Source organism: Procambarus clarkii, chromosome 31 (assembly GCF_040958095.1).
Source record: "Procambarus clarkii isolate CNS0578487 chromosome 31, FALCON_Pclarkii_2.0, whole genome shotgun sequence".
Lineage (NCBI taxonomy): Eukaryota > Metazoa > Arthropoda > Malacostraca > Decapoda > Cambaridae > Procambarus > Procambarus clarkii.
Window position 1 is genome coordinate 42,481,287 of NC_091180.1, and position 18,569 is coordinate 42,499,855.

Genomic DNA, 18,569 nt, shown 5'->3' on the forward strand with positions numbered 1-18,569 from the left:
TATTTTGTATTTTACTTAAAAATTCATTCAAAGATGTCACAAGGTCATATCAATTAATAATCAGCTGATCCAGGCGGGAGTCGGTCGTTCCCACGTATATTATACACTCACTGCGGTGGCAACACTCCCCCTCTCGTCAATGTCACAATCAGCTGAGCGCCCCCCTTCCGCGCGAAAGTTTATTGCTTGTTTCTCTAGCAGCACGCGCGCTGTTTCTTTAAGTTCTCAATGATCACTAGAAGTTCGTACACTCGATATTTGCAACAATAGCACGTATTACTTCGCTACACCGTACTTGGGCTCAAACAATCGTTTCTATAATAAATGCGACAATAATTCACTATAATGGTTTTACACACCGCCCTTCATTTCAATGGTAACTTATGAAGTATTTAACATTGGAGTTCTCAGTACTTCCTTTCGTGGGCGATAACACAATAAATCACTGCACTCACAAATGGTTGTTCAATGCACGACACAGACATATAAATATAGATATATCAGACATCAATAAATGGTAAATAAATAGTTACTGGGCACATAGCCTAACTTCCAAATACTGACATAATATTATATATAATTTCTCACTATATGTTCACATCAAAGTCTCATGAAAGAATTCTCAACACAGTAAATTCATCACTTAATCCGGGTGCCTGTACACACCAATAATAATATATATAAGTATCGTGAGTACTCTTGATAGTACTATTCTGCACACTGGTGCCTTACTGTGACATAGATGAGACTTGCTCACGACATACAAAATCATCAGGCTAAATAATATAGCTGAATAATATAGCTGACTAAAGGGGAATGGGGAGGGAAACTAGAAACACCTACTTCCACCTATCCTCCGATGAGAGTTGAGTTGTAGCTCCTGGTCCTCGTGTCGGGAACTCCCCCACACACACGTTGTCGTGTCCTCCAGGAACCCAATCGCTGTCCCACCGTTTAGCGCGTCGTCTCCGTGCCTTCTTTCCTGCAGGTCTGTGCTCCTCCTCGACTTCTTGAAGGGTTGGAGTCGGTCTCCTGGCCGTCGACCTCTCCCAGCTACGGCTGTCCGCCTACTTCTCGGCTGCAGTCGTCCGGATTCCCAAATAGTCCTCGTCTTCCTCTGCTACCCAGTGGATCTGGTCAGCCACTACGCCGTCACGAATGGGTGAACTGCCTCATACGTCGACTACGTCACTGCACAGACTTCACTTCTTCTTGCACAGTACCTGTCCTGGAGCACTTGTTGCTTAATAACCGTCGATTCCCTCTCTGGTTCAACACATGAACTAAGGAAGACCTCACAGAGTACTGGCAGACTTCAGGTGACGCGTAAATTCCACGGGAGTGGGAAACAACTGTCAAACTGACAGGACCAATCGTCGCGCGTCCAACCTCCTTGACGTGTCGTGTCTGACTGATGGCGCCAACGCGGCGCGCTGCCCGGACCCCCTTCCTTCGTGACGTCACTTTCGCCACGGGAGGTTTTCATTGGCTCCCTGTGCCACATTGCTGTCGGTGACCAATCCGGTGTCACTGACGTCACACAGTTTTGGCGGGGAAACAGGAGAGCCAGCGCCATCTTGGCTTCCTAAAGGGCCTAAACCACAGGCCAAAATATTATTGTTTCACAAATTTCTCGACTCTCCGAGAACACTCCACTCTCCCACATATATTAAATTGATGCCTGCGACGTAGAGAACGTTTGGGTAAAGGGGACATGACTCTTACTGCAGGCGTGGGAGAAATATAAGGGGGGGGAACACCGTCACAGTATATATATATAATATATATATATATATATATATATATTATATATAATATATAATATATATATATATATATAATTATTAAATATGACCGAAAAAGTAAGATTAATAATTCTAACACAAATTTTCTCAATCTTCGTACATTTCTTTTCACTGTTGGTGGTAATTCAAAAATCAATTCTCCAAAATTCATTTTTATTTCTAGTCTGATGCGACACTTGAGCGCGTTTCGTAAAACTTATTACATTTTCAAAGACTTTAGTTTACACATACACAACTGAATAGAACATACCATCTCCGATTTGTTTATATCTACATTTGAGTGAGGTGGATGGGGTGAGGTGGTATTTAATAAGGTATTAATTTCATCAACACAAGACAGAACACGAAACAATGGGTATTGAATAGAAGTGATTGTAGAAAGCCTATTGGTCCATATTTCTTGATGCTTCTATATTGGAGCGGAGTTGAGGTGGGTAGAATATAGTGGCATTAATTGGCTGTTGATTGCTGGTGTTGACTTCTTCATGTGTAGTGCCTCGAAAACTTCAGCCGCCTGCTATCGCTGTATCTATCGATGATTTCTGTGTTGTTTACTAGGATTCTCTGGCGATGGTTTGGTTGTGGGAAGAGATTATATGCTCCTTAATGGAGCCCTGTTGCTTATGCATCGTTAAACGCCTAGAAAGAGATGTTGTTGTCTTGCCTATATACTGGGTTTTTTTGGAGCTTACAGTCCCCAAGTGGGCATTTGAAGGCATAGACGACATTGGTCTTTTAAAGCGTTCTGTTTTGTGTCTGGAGAGTTTCTCATGAGTAGGCTGGCCGTTTTTCTGGTTTTATAGTAAATCGTCAGTTGTATCCTCTGATTTTTGTCTGTAGGGATAACGTTTCTATTAATAATATCTTTCAGGACCCTTTCCTCCGTTTTATGAGCTGTGGAAAAGAAGTTCCTGTAAAATAGTCTAATAGGGTATAGGTGTTGTGTTGGTTGTCTCTTTAGAGGTTGCATGGCGTTTCACTTTCCTTCTTATGATGTCTTCGACGAAACCATTGGAGAAGCCGTTGTTGACTAGGACCTGCCTTACCCTACAGAGTTCTTCGTCGACTTGCTTCCATTCTGAGCTGTGGCTGAGAGCACGATAGACATATGCGTTAACAAACACTCCTCTTGTACCTATCTGGGCAGTCGCTTTTGGCATTTAGGCACATTCCTATGTTCGTTTCCTTTGTGTAGACTGCAGTGTGGAAACCTGTGCTCTTTTCCATGACTGTTACATCTAGAAAGGGCAGCTTCCCATCCTTTTCATCTCGTAAGTGAAACGCAGCACGGAACTCCGCTCAAATGCCTCCTTCAGCTCCTGCAGATGTCTGACATCAGGTACCTGTGTAAAAATGTCGTCAACATTCCTGCAGTATATGGCCGGTTCCAAGTTCATGTCGACTAAGACTTTTTGCTCGATGGTACCCATGTAGAAGTTTGCAAACAGGACACCTAGGGGAGAACCCATGGCGACCCCATCTACTTGCTTATACATGTGCCCATCCGGGCTCAAGAAGGGTGCCTCTTTAGTACAAGCTTGGAGTAGTTTCCTTAGATATTTTCTGTTATTTCAAGAGGAGTACAGGCTAGATCACGATACACTCTGTCGGCTATCATCCCGATTGTCTCGTCCACTGAAAAGTTGGTGAACAGCGATTCTACGTCCAATGAGGCTCTTATTCCTGTGGCCCGTGTGCCCCGTAGTAAGTCAACAAATTCCTTGGCGACTTCAGGCTGAAGGCGCAAGGGACATAAGGAGTCAGCAGGCCGTTGAGTCACTTCGCTAGTCTGTACGTGGGTGTGGGTATCTGGCTAATGATTGGCCGAAGTGGGTTTCCAGGCTTGTGTGTCTTGACATTTCCATACGCATATCCAGGTTTATATTCCCCTATATGATATAAACTATATATATAAACCTGGATATATATATATATATATATATATATATATATATATATATATATATATATATATATATATATAACTGAAAACTCACACCCCAGAAGTGGCTCGAACCCATACTCCCAGAAGCAACGCAACTGGTATGTACAAGACGCCTTAATCCACTTGACCATCACGACCGGACAAAATGAGGTGATAGCCGAGGCTATTTGAACCACCCACCGCCGGCACTCGGATAGTAATCTTGGGCATAGCATTTTACCAAATCACCTCATTCTTTGGGGCACACGTGAGGAACACAAATGCGAACAAGCCTGAATGGTCCCCAGGACAATATGCAACTGAAAACTCACACCCCAGAAGTGACTCGAACCCATGCTCCCAGAAGCAACGCAACTGGTATGTACAAGACGCCTTAATCCACTTGACCATCACGACTGGAGAAAATGAGGTGATAGCCGAGGCTATTTGAACCCCCCACCGCCGGCACTCGGATAGTAATCTTGGGCATAGCATTTACCAAATCACCTCATTCTTTGAGGTGATTTGTGGTGAGGTGTGGTGAGGTTAATTCAAGTGGATTAAGGCGTCTTGTACATACCAGTTGCGTTGCTTCTGGGAGTATGGGTTCGAGTCACTTCTGGGGTGTGAGTTTTCAGTTGCATATTGTCCTGGGGACCATTCAGGCTTGTTCGCATTTGTGTTCCTCACGTGTGCCCCAAAGAATGAGGTGATTTTGTAAAATGCTATGCCCAAGATTACTATCCGAGTGCCGGCGGTGGGGTGGTTCAAATAGCCTCGGCTATCACCTCATTTTGTCCGGTCGTGATGGTCAAGTGGATTAAGGCGTCTTGTACATACCAGTTGCGTTGCTTCTGGGAGTATGGGTTCGAGTCACTTCTGGGGTGTGAGTTTTCAGTTGCATATTGTCCTGGGGACCATTCAGGCTTGTTCGCATATATATATATATATAATATATATATATATATATATATATATATATATATATATATATATATATATATATAATATATATATATATATATATAATATATATATATATATATAAATAAATATATATATATATATATATATATATATATATATATATATATATATATTAGTATATTTTGGTAGCAGTCTTTCCTGTAGACATATTTTATTAAATATGACCGAAAAGTAAGATTAATAATTCTAACACGAATTTTCTCAATCTTTCGTACATTATGCTTCACTGTTGGAGGTAAATCAAAAATCACTTCTCCAAAATTCATTTTTATTTCTAGTCTGACGCGACACGGGCGCGTTTCGTAAAACTTATTACATTTTCAAAGACTTCACAAATACACAACTGATTAGAACTTGCATTTCCCTGATTTTATATCTACTTTTGAGTGAGGTGGGAAGGGTGATGTGGCATTACATTTGAGTGAGGTGGGAAGGATGATGTGGCATTAGAGGATATTAATAGGGTATTAAAAGTATCAACACAAGACAGAACACGAAACAATGGATATTGAATAGAAGTGTTTGTAGAAAGCCTATTGGTCCATATTTCTTGATGCTTCTATATTGGAGCGGAGTCTTGAGGTGGGTAGAATATAGTTGTGCAATAATTGGCTGTTGATTGCTGGTGTTGACTTCTTGATGTGTAGTGCCTCGCAAACGTCAAGCCGCCTGCTATCGCTGTATCTATCGATGATTTCTGTGTTGTTTACTAGGATTTCCTGGCGATGGTTTGGTTATGGGACGAGATTATATGTTCCTTAATGGAGCCCTGTTGTTTATGCATCGTAAACGCCTAGAAAGAGATGTTGTTGTCTTGCCTATATACTGGGTTTTTTGGAGCTTACAGTCCCCAAGTGGGCATTTGAAGGCATAGACGACGTTAGTCTCTTTTAAAGCGTTCTGTTTCGTGTCTGGAGAGTTTCTCATGAGTAGGCTGGCCGTTTTTCTGGTTTTATAGTAAATCGTCAGTTGTATCCTCTGATTTTTGTCTGTAGGGATAAACGTTTCTATTAACAATATCTTTCAGGACCCTTTCCTCTGTTTTATGAGCTGTGGAAAAGAAGTTCCTGTAAAATAGTCTAATAGGGGGTATAGGTGTTGTGTTAGTTGTCTCTTCAGAGGTTGCATGGCTTTTCACTTTCCTTCTTATGATGTCTTCGATGAAACCATTGGAGAAGCCGTTATTGACTAGAACCTGCCTTACCCTACAGAGTTCTTCGTCGACTTGCTTCCATTCTGAGCTGTGGCTGAGAGCACGGTCGACGTATGCGTTAACAACACTCCTCTTGTACTGTCAGGGCAGTCGCTGTTGCATTTAGGCACATTCCTATGTTGTTTCCTTTGTGTAGACTGCAGTGTGGAAACCTCCGCCCTTTTCCATGACTGTTACATCTAGAAAAGGCAGCTTCCCATCCTTTTCCGTCTCGTAAGTGAAACGCAGCACGGAACTCTGCTCAAATGCCTCCTTCAGCTCCTGCAGATGTCTGACATCAGGTACCTGTGTAAAAATGTCGTCAACATACCTGCAGTATATGGCCGGTTTCAAGTTCATGTCGACTAAGACTTTTTGCTCGATGGTACCCATGTAGAAGTTTGCAAACAGGACACCTAGGGGAGAACCCATAGCGACCCCATCTACTTGCTTATACATATGCCCATCCGGGCTCAAGAAGGGTGCCTCTTTAGTACAAGCTTGGAGTAGTTTCCTCAGAATACTTTCTGGCATGTCAAGAGGAGTACAGGCTGGATCACGATACACTCTGTCGGCTATCATTCCGATTGTCTCGTCCACAGGTACGTTGGTAAACAGCGATTCTACGTCCAACGAGGCTCTTATCCCTGTGGCCCGTGCGCCCCGCAGTAAGTCCACAAATTCCTTTGGAGACTTCAGGCTGAAGGCGCAAGGAACATAAGGAGTCAGCAGGCCGTTGAGTCGCTTTGCCAATCTGTACGTGGGTGTGGTATCTGGCTAATGATTGGCCGAAGTGGGTTTCCAGGCTTGTGCGTCTTGACATTTCCATACGCATATCCAGGTTTATATTCCCCAATGATCTTTGGCAGGTGGAGTCCGGATTTCTTGGCGTTCACAGTTTCGATCAGTTTGTTGACCTTTGCTTTTAATTCGGCTGTAGTGTCCTTCGTTACCCTTTGGAACTTAGTTTGGTCAGAGAGTATGTGTCATTTTCGCCAGATATTCGTCTTTTTTAAGAATGACATATATTGGCGACTTGTCACCTCTCCTGACAACTATCTCCTTGTTCTCGCGAAGGCTTTTAGCTGCCGCTCTAAGCTCGGGGGACAGTATGGTGCTTCTGTAGTTGCCTCGATTCTTTCCTCCTTCTGCATAAGTTCTGCTTGTAAGGTATCTTTGGTAGTGACCTTCTTTTGTGTCTCGAGGTCGAATATGTCGTCCAACAGAATTTCCAACTCCACTTTCCGGGCCATTTCACTCGGTCTGGACATAACATGACAGTTTATGCCCAGATTTAGGAGAGTGACTTGGTCCTCAGTGAGGTTAATTCCTGCAAGGTTCAGGAAGCCATCTCTTGGTCGTGGAATTGCCATAGGTCCTCCATATAATGTTGTTAGTTTCTTGATAATCGAATTAAAAGCAAAGGTCAACTAACTGATCGAAACTGTGAACGCCAAGAAATCCGGACTCCACCTGCCAAAGATCATTGGGGAATATAAACCTGGATATGCGTATGGAAATGTCAAGACGCACAAGCCTGGAAACCCACTTCGGCCAATCATTAGCCAGATACCCACACCCACGTACAGATTGGCAAAGCGACTCAACGGCCTGCTGACTCCTTATGTTCCTTGCGCCTTCAGCCTGAAGTCTCCAAAGGAATTTGTGGACTTACTGCGGGGCGCACGGGCCACAGGGATAAGAGCCTCGTTGGACGTAGAATCGCTGTTTACCAACGTACCTGTGGACGAGACAATCGGAATGATAGCCGACAGAGTGTATCGTGATCCAGCCTGTACTCCTCTTGACATGCCAGAAAGTATTCTGAGGAAACTACTCCAAGCTTGTACTAAAGAGGCACCTTCTTGAGCCCGGATGGGCATATGTATAAGCAAGTAGATGGGGTCGCTATGGGTTCTCCCCTAGGTGTCCTGTTTGCAAACTTCTACATGGGTACCATCGAGCAAAAAGTCTTAGTCGACATGAACTTGAAACCGGCCATATACTGCAGGTATGTTGACGACATTTTTACACAGGTACCTGATGTCAGACATCTGCAGGAGCTGAAGGAGGCATTTGAGCAGAGTTCCGTGCTGCGTTTCACTTACGAGACGGAAAAGGATGGGAAGCTGCCTTTTCTAGATGTAACAGTCATGGAAAGGGCGGAGGTTTCCACACTGCAGTCTACACAAAGGAAACAAACATAGGAATGTGCCTAAATGCCAACAGCGACTGCCCTGACAGGTACAAGAGGAGTGTTGTTAACGCATACGTCGACCGTGCTCTCAGCCACAGCTCAGAATGGAAGCAAGTCGACGAAGAACTCTGTAGGGTAAGGCAGGTTCTAGTCAATAACGGCTTCTCCAATGGTTTCATCGAAGACATCATAAGAAGGAAAGTGAAAAGCCATGCAACCTCTGAAGAGACAACTAACACAACACCTATACCCCCTATTAGACTATTTTACAGGAACTTCTTTTCCACAGCTCATAAAACAGAGGAAAGGGTCCTGAAAGATATTGTTAATAGAAACGTTATCCCTACAGACAAAAATCAGAGGATACAACTGACGATTTACTATAAAACCAGAAAACGGCCAGCCTACTCATGAGAAACTCTCCAGACACGAAACAGAACGCTTTAAAAGAGACTAACGTCGTCTATGCCTTCAAATGCCCACTTGGGGACTGTAAGCTCCAAAAACCCAGTATATAGGCAAGACAACAACATCTCTTTCTAGGCGTTTAACGATGCATAAACAACAGGGCTCCATTAAGGAACATATAATCTCTTCCCATAACCAAACCATCGCCAGAGAAATCCTAGTAAACAACACAGAAATCATCGATAGATACAGCGATAGCAGGCGGCTTGACGTTTGCGAGGCACTACACATCAAGAAGTCAACACCAGCAATCAACAGCCAATTATTGCACAACTATATTCTACCCACCTCAAGACTCCGCTCCAATATAGAAGCATCAAGAAATATGGACCAATAGGCTTTCTACAAACACTTCTATTCAATATCCATTGTTTCGTGTTCTGTCTTGTGTTGATACTTTTAATACCCTATTAATATCCTCTAATGCCACATCATCCTTCCCACCTCACTCAAATGTAATGCCACATCACCCTTCCCACCTCACTCAAAAGTAGATATAAAATCAGGGAAATGCAAGTTCTAATCAGTTGTGTATTTGTGAAGTCTTTGAAAATGTAATAAGTTTTACGAAACGCGCCCGTGTCGCGTCAGACTAGAAAAAAAATGAATTTTGGAGAAGTGATTTTTGATTTACCTCCAACAGTGAAGCATAATGTACGAAAGATTGAGAAAATTCGTGTTAGAATTATTAATCTTACTTTTTCGGTCATATTTAATAAAATATGTCTACATGAAAGACTGCTACCAAAATATACTAATGTTAAAGTGCACGACCCAGCAGCAAGGAATCAAGCCTTCACGATAAAATATCGCCAGGATCTGATTCGTGATCAGATATACAAGGCAGAGAATGAAATCAAAGACAAAAAAACGCAACTACTTCATGCTACAAACGAGTGGAGAAATAGCAACATCGACCATAGTATCCGTACCCGCATTGAACAACACCTCGACATCCTCACAGACCAACATCACCTCAGCACTGAAACAAGGATTATCAAGAAACTAACAACATTATATGGAGGACCTATGGCAATTCCACGACCAAGAGATGGCTTCCTGAACCTTGCAGGAATTAACCTCACTGAGGACCAAGTCACTCTCCTAAATCTGGGCATAAACTGTCATGTTATGTCCAGACCGAGTGAAATGGCCCGGAAAGTGGAGTTGGAAATTCTGTTGGACGACATATTCGACCTCGAGACACAAAAGAAGGTCACTACCAAAGATACCTTACAAGCAGAACTTATTGCAGAAGGAGGAAAGAATCGAGGCAACTACAGAAGCACCATACTGTCCCCCGAGCTTAGAGCGGCAGCTAAAAGCCTTCGCGAGAACAAGGAGATAGTTGTCAGGAGAGGTGACAAGTCGCCAATATATGTCATTCTTAAAAAAGACGAATATCTGGCGAAAATGAACATCATACTCTCTGACCAAACTAAGTTCCAAAGGGTAACGAAGGACACTACAGCCGAATTAAAAGCAAAGGTCAACAAACTGATCGAAACTGTGAACGCCAAGAAATCCGGACTCCACCTGCCAAAGATCATTGGGGAATATAAACCTGGATATGCGTATGGAAATGTCAAGACGCACAAGCCTGGAAACCCACTTCGGCCAATCATTAGCCAGATACCCACACCCACGTACAGATTGGCAAAGCGACTCAACGGCCTGCTGACTCCTTATGTTCCTTGCGCCTTCAGCCTGAAGTCTCCAAAGGAATTTGTGGACTTACTGCGGGGCGCACGGGCCACAGGGATAAGAGCCTCGTTGGACGTAGAATCGCTGTTTACCAACGTACCTGTGGACGAGACAATCGGAATGATAGCCGACAGAGTGTATCGTGATCCAGCCTGTACTCCTCTTGACATGCCAGAAAGTATTCTGAGGAAACTACTCCAAGCTTGTACTAAAGAGGCACCCTTCTTGAGCCCGGATGGGCATATGTATAAGCAAGTTGATGGGGTCGCTATGGGTTCTCCCCTAGGTGTCCTGTTTGCAAACTTCTACATGGGTACCATCGAGCAAAAAGTCTTAGTCGACATGAACTTGAAACCGGCCATATACTGCAGGTATGTTGACGACATTTTTACACAGGTACCTGATGTCAGACATCTGCAGGAGCTGAAGGAGGCATTTGAGCAGAGTTCCGTGCTGCGTTTCACTTACGAGACGGAAAAGGATGGGAAGCTGCCTTTTCTAGATGTAACAGTCATGGAAAAGGGCGGAGGTTTCCACACTGCAGTCTACACAAAGGAAACAAACATAGGAATGTGCCTAAATGCCAACAGCGACTGCCCTGACAGGTACAAGAGGAGTGTTGTTAACGCATACGTCGACCGTGCTCTCAGCCACAGCTCAGAATGGAAGCAAGTCGACGAAGAACTCTGTAGGGTAAGGCAGGTTCTAGTCAATAACGGCTTCTCCAATGGTTTCATCGAAGACATCATAAGAAGGAAAGTGAAAAGCCATGCAACCTCTGAAGAGACAACTAACACAACACCTATACCCCCTATTAGACTATTTTACAGGAACTTCTTTTCCACAGCTCATAAAACAGAGGAAAGGGTCCTGAAAGATATTGTTAATAGAAACGTTATCCCTACAGACAAAAATCAGAGGATACAACTGACGATTTACTATAAAACCAGAAAAACGGCCAGCCTACTCATGAGAAACTCTCCAGACACGAAACAGAACGCTTTAAAAGAGACTAACGTCGTCTATGCCTTCAAATGCCCACTTGGGGACTGTAAGCTCCAAAAACCCAGTATATAGGCAAGACAACAACATCTCTTTCTAGGCGTTTAACGATGCATAAACAACAGGGCTCCATTAAGGAACATATAATCTCTTCCCATAACCAAACCATCGCCAGAGAAATCCTAGTAAACAACACAGAAATCATCGATAGATACAGCGATAGCAGGCGGCCTTGACGTTTGCGAGGCACTACACATCAAGAAGTCAACACCAGCAATCAACAGCCAATTATTGCACAACTATATTCACCCACCTCAAGACTCCGCTCCAATTATAGAAGCATCAAGAAATATGGACCAATAGGCTTTCTACAAACACCTTCTATTCAATATCCATTGTTTCGTGTTCTGTCTTGTGTTGATACTTTTAATACCCTATTAATATCCTCTAATGCCACATCATCCTTCCCACCTCACTCAAATGTAATGCACATCACCCTTCCCACCTCACTCAAAAGTAGATATAAAATCAGGGAAATGCAAGTTCTAATCAGTTGTGTATTTGTGAAGTCTTTGAAAATGTAATAAGTTTTACGAAACGCGCCCGTGTCGCGTCAGACTAGAAATAAAAATGAATTTGGAGAAGTGATTTTTGATTTACCTCCAACAGTGAAGCATAATGTACGAAAGATTGAGAAAATTCGTGTTAGAATTATTAATCTTACTTTTTCAGTCATATTTAATAAAATATATATATATATATAAATATATATTATATATATATATATATATATATATATAATATATATATAAATATATATATATATATATATATATATATATATATATATATATATATATATATATATATATATATATAATATATATATATATATATATATATATATAATATATAATATATATATATATATATATATATATATATATATATATATATATATATATATATAAATATATATATATATATATATATATATATATAAATATATATATATATATATATATATATATATATGTTATAAATATATATATATATATATATATATACTATATATATATATAAATATATTATATATATATATATATATATATAAATATATATATATATAAATATATATATATATATATATATATATATATATAAATATATATATATATATATTATATTATATATATATCAATATATATATATATATATATTATATATATATATATATATATATATTATATATATATATGTCGTACCTAATAGCCAGAACGCACTTCTCAGCTACTATTCAAGGCCCGATTTGCCTAATAAGCCAAGTTTTCATGAATTAATGTTTTTTGGTCTACCTAACCTACCTAACCTAACCTAACATAGCTTTTTTTGGCTACCTAACCTAACCTTACCTATAAATATAGGTTAGGTTAGGTTAGGTAGGGTTGGTTAGGTTCGGTCATATATCTACGTTAATTTTAACTCCAATAAAAATAAATTGACCTCATACATAGAGAAAAGGGTTGCTTTATCATTTCATAAGAAAAAAATTATAGTAAATATATTAATTCAGGAAAACTTGGCTTATTAGGCAAATCGGGCCTTGAATAGTAGGCTGAGAAGTGAGTTCTGGCTACTAGGTACGACATATATATATATATAAATATATATATATATGTCGTACCTAGTAGCCAGAACTCACTTCTCAGCCTACTATGCAAGGCCCGATTTGCCTAATAAGCCAAGTTTTCATGAATTAATGTTTTTTCGTCTACCTAACCTACCTAACCTAACCTAACCTAGCTTTTTTTGGCTACCTAACCTAACCTTACCTATATATATAGGTTAGGTTAGGTTAGGTAGGGTTGGTTAGGTTCGGTCATATATCTACGTTAATTTTAACTCCAATAAAAAAAAATTGACCTCATACATAGAGAAAAGGGTTGCCTTATCATTTCATAAGAAAAACAAATATAGTAAATATATTAATTCAGGAAAACTTGGCTTATTAGGCAAATCGGGCCTTGAATAGTAGGCTGAGAAGTGAGTTCTGGCTACTAGGTACGACATATATATATATATATATGTCGTACCTAGTAGCCAGAACTCACTTCTCAGCCTACTATTCAAGGCCCGATTTGCCTAATAAGCCAAGTTTTCCTGAATTAATATATTTACTATAATTTTTTTCTTATGAAATGATAAAGCAACCCTTTTCTCTATGTATGAGGTCAATTTTTTTTTATTGGAGTTAAAATTAACGTAGATATATGACCGAACCTAACCAACCCTACCTAACCTAACCTAACCTATATTTATAGGTAAGGTTAGGTTAGGTAGCCAAAAAAAGCTAGGTTAGGTTAGGTTAGGTAGGTTAGGTAGACGAAAAAACATTAATTCATGAAAACTTGGCTTATTAGGCAAATTGGGCCTTGAATAGTAGGCAGAGAAGTGCGTTCTGGCTATTAGGTACGACATATATATATATATAAATATATATATATATATATATATATATATATATATATATATATATATATATATATATATATAAATATATATATATATATATATATATATATAAATATATATATATATATATATATATATATATATATATATATATATATATATATATATATATATAAATATATATATATATGTCGTACCTAATAGCCAGAACGCACTTCTCAGCCTACTATTCAAGGCCCGATTTGCCTAATAAGCCAAGTTTTCATGAATTAATGTTTTTTCGTCTACCTAACCTACCTAACCTAACCTAACCTAGCTTTTTTTGGCTACCTAACCTAACCTTACCTATAAATATAGGTTAGGTTAGGTTAGGTAGGGTTGATTAGGTTCGGTCATATATCTACGTTAATTTTAACTTCAATAAAAAAATATTGACCTCATTCGTAATGAAATGGGTAGCTTTATCATTTCATAAGAACAAAATTAGAGAAAATATATTAATTCAGGAAAACTTGGCTTATTAGGCAAATCGGGCCTTGCATAGTAGGCTGAGAAGTGCGTTCTGGCTACTAGGTACGACATATATATATATGTCGTACCTAGTAGCCAGAACTCACTTCTCAGCCTACTATGCAAGGCCCGATTTGCCTAATAAGACAAGTTTTACTAAATTAATATATTTTTTCTAATTTTTTTCTTATGAAATGATAAAGCTACCCATTTCATTATGTATGAGGTCAATTTTTTTTTATTGGAGTTCAAATTAACGTAGATATATGACCGAACCTAACCAACCCTACCTCACCTAACCAAACCAATCTTTATAGGTTAGGTTAGGTTAGGTAGCCGAAAACGTTAGGTTAGGTTAGGTTAGGTAGGTTTAGATTGGCAAAAAACATTAATTCATGAAAACTAGGCTTATTAGGCAAATCGGGCCTGCATAGTAGGCTGAGAAGTGAGTTCTGGGCTACTAGGTACGACATATATATATATAAATATATATATATATATATATATATATATATATATATAAATATATATATATATATATATAATATATATATATATATATATATATATATATATAAATATATATATATATATATATATATAAATATATATATATATATATATATATAAATATATAAATATATAAATATATAAATATATATATATATAATATATATAATATATATATATATATAACTGATTAGAACTTGCGTTTCCCTGGTTTTATATCTACATTTGAGTGAGGTGGGAAGGGTGATGTGGCATTACATTTTGAGTAAGGTGGGAAGGATGATGTGGCATTAGAGGATATTAATAGGGTATTAAAAGTATCAACACAAGACAGAACACGAAATAATGGATATTGAATAGAAGTGTTGTAGAAAGCCTATTGGTCCATATTTCTTGATGCTTCTATATTGGGGCGGAGTCTTGAGGTGGGTAGAATATAGTTGTGCAATAATTGGCTGTTGATTGCTGGTGTTGACTTCTTGATGTGTAGTGCCTCGCAAACGTCTAGCCGCCTGCTATCGCTGTATCTATCGATGATTTCTGTGTTGTTTACTAGGATTTCTCTGGCGATGGTTTGGTTATGGGAAGAGATTATATGTTCCTTAATGGAGCCCTGTTGTTTATGCATCGTTAAACGCCTAGAAAGAGATGTTGTTGTCTTGCCTATATACTGGGTTTTTTGGAGCTTACAGTCCCCAAGTGGGCATTTGAAGGCATAGACGACGTTAGTCTCTTTTAAAGCGTTCTGTTTCGTGTCTGGAGAGTGTCTGGAGAGACTCTCCAGACACGAAACAGAACGCTTTAAAAGAGACTAACGTCGTCTATGCCTTCAAATGCCCACTTGGGGACTGTAAGCTCCAAAAAACCCAGTATATAGGCAAGACAACAACATCTCTTTCTAGGCGTTTAACGATGCATAAACAACAGGGCTCCATTAAGGAACATATAATCTCTTCCCATAACCAAACCATCGCCAGAGAAATCCTAGTAAACAACACAGAAATCATCGATAGATACAGCGATAGCAGGCGGCTAGACGTTTGCGAGGCACTACACATCAAGAAGTCAACACCAGCAATCAACAGCCAATTATTGCACAACTATATTCTACCCACCTCAAGACTCCGCCCCAATATAGAAGCATCAAGAAATATGGACCAATAGGCTTTCTACAAACACTTCTATTCAATATCCATTATTTCGTGTTCTGTCTTGTGTTGATACTTTTAATACCCTATTAATATCCTCTAATGCCACATCATCCTTCCCACCTTACTCAAAATGTAATGCCACATCACCCTTCCCACCTCACTCAAATGTAGATATATATATATAAATATATAAATATATATATATATATATATATATATATATATATAAATATATAAATATATATATATATATATATATGTCGTACCTAGTAGCCAGAACTCACTTCTCAGCCTACTATGCAAGGCCCGATTTGCCTAATAAGCCAAGTTTTCATGAATTAATTGTTTTTCGACTACCGAACCTACCTAACCTAACCTAACCTAACTTTTTCGGCTACATAACCCAACCTAACCTATAGAGATAGGTTAGGTTAGGTTAGGTAGGGTTGGTTAGGTTCGGTCATATATCTACGTTAATTTTAACTCCAATGAAAAAAATTGACCTCATACATAATGAAATGGGTAGCTTTATCATTTCATAAGAAAAAATTTAGAGAAAATATATTAATTCAGGAAAACTTGGCTTATTAGGCAAATCGGGCCATGTATAGTAGGCTGAGAAGTGAGTTCTGGCTACTAGGTACGACATATATATAAATATATATATATATATATATATATATATATATATATAAATATATATAAATATATATATATATAAATATATATATATATATATATATAAATATATATATATATATATAAATATATATATATATATATATAAATATATATAATATATATATATATATATATAAATATATATATATATATATATATATAAAATATATATAAATATATATATATATATATATATATATATATATATATATATATATATATATATATATATATATATATATATATATATATATATATATATATATTTAGTTATTCTAGGTAAAGCGTGATCGTGATGGTCCAAAATTGGTGATATATGTAGAATTTGTGGATGGGCCTCATCACATCTCTTCATTCATAGGTGTTATAAATGCCTCTTGTGTGGGAAAACTGCTTGTGTGCAGTCTAGTGGCGAACACAGGAGAACCTGTGCTGGAGGTATGACCTTATTTTATTTATTTATTTATTTATTTATTTATTTATTTATTTATGGATATTTATTTCAAAATGAGAAATATTAAGATGGTTTCCCCTATCTCCATGAGTGTGGGAGAGTGAGTGTATATATTTTATACACTATTTCCTTTGATAGGAGGTAAACATCGCTCACCTACCCTTCCTACCAGAGAGGATGGGTTCATGTGTCTCATGTGTGGTAATAGCACCTTGAGACCTCACCACACATTCGCTTGTGATAATTGTGGGACCTCTCTGTGTGAGGACTTGACTTCTGAACACCTACAAACATGCTCCCGAGGTGAGTGAATAAACCCTCCACCTTTATTTCTTTTAGGAAGCTTTTTGAGAACTTATGTCATGGAGTTTAGTGTGGGGGCATGGGTGTTGCCTTTTATTATTATTATTATTATTATTATTTTCCAGGGATGATTCAGAGGCAGGTAGGAGAGGAACATGACAAAGCACAGTGTGACAATAACCCCTTAGGGGGTGGTGAGGAGTTGGGAGAGGAAGTGATGAGTGATGATGATGATGATGATGATGATGATGATGATGACGATCATGGTGGTCGTGATAGTGGTGACATCTCTCAGCCAGGCCCTAGTGGTCTTAGACCTCATGACAACAATCGAGTTAATGACCTAAATAGCGATTAAAATTCCCCAGAAGAGGAGGATGTTATAGACACTCCCCACTTAATTAATAGGGTGGGGGCCCTGGGGGATCTCTTTACTAGGATGGAATATTCCATCCCCACAGCCTTCGCCACAGACCCTATAGGACTCCTAAGCAACTTTAGGGACTATTACACATCTGAAATAGAGAATTACATGAATTCTCTTGGGGGACATGGCAATTTTACTTCATCATTAAAAATCCTTCTCGAAGTGAAGGATTTTTAAAACAAAGACTCATAGAAGATGATGACTTTAGGGAACACTTCATAACGACACCTGCTAGACTGGTAACTCTTGAGGTGGGTAATCTTATTGATAGCTGGGTGGGTTATATGATTACACGACTGGAGGATCTCCTTTCAGAAACAGAGGGAAGTGGTTTCATACTATATAATGTCGAATTCCTCAAAATCGTCATCTGTAATGCTAGTGTAAGGTCAGTTTTGGGGGATTATGTCCCTTATCCCCCCTTTCTAAGGGGAGGGTATGAGGTCTTCAACCCAAACCCTGCTGGTAACAATAGAACATGCATTATTCAATGCAATTCTGCTTTTCTGGCATCACAACAAGGGTGGAAGTGGAGACGTATAGGGAGACTTGTAGAGTCTCACTCTAGGGTTAGGAAAATGGTCAAATACGACAATTTATCCTTCCCTCTGTCTTGGGAGGATATCTCTAAATTGGAGAATAGAAATAAACTATCCATTTTTTTGTATTCAATACACAAACATACAGACGGTGTCTATCACGTCTCTCTTTGCCGTCGTGGTAGCAGACAGTACTCGGTCATAGTTCCTTTATTGTTATTGGGGGAATCTCATGTGGCCCTT

At 38.8% G+C, this 18,569-nt stretch overlaps 1 protein-coding gene across 1 annotated transcript in view; it reads left to right on the forward strand.

The window, feature by feature from the left end:
- Positions 1–17,718, forward strand: part of LOC138370295 (trichohyalin-like) — a 102,591-nt gene extending 84,873 nt beyond the window's left edge. Inside the window, exon 4 of the mRNA XM_069334311.1 lies at positions 17,486–17,718. Coding sequence (XP_069190412.1) covers positions 17,486–17,718 — 233 coding nt within the window. The remainder of the gene's footprint in view (positions 1–17,485) is intronic.
- The last annotated feature ends 851 nt before the right edge of the window (positions 17,719–18,569 follow it).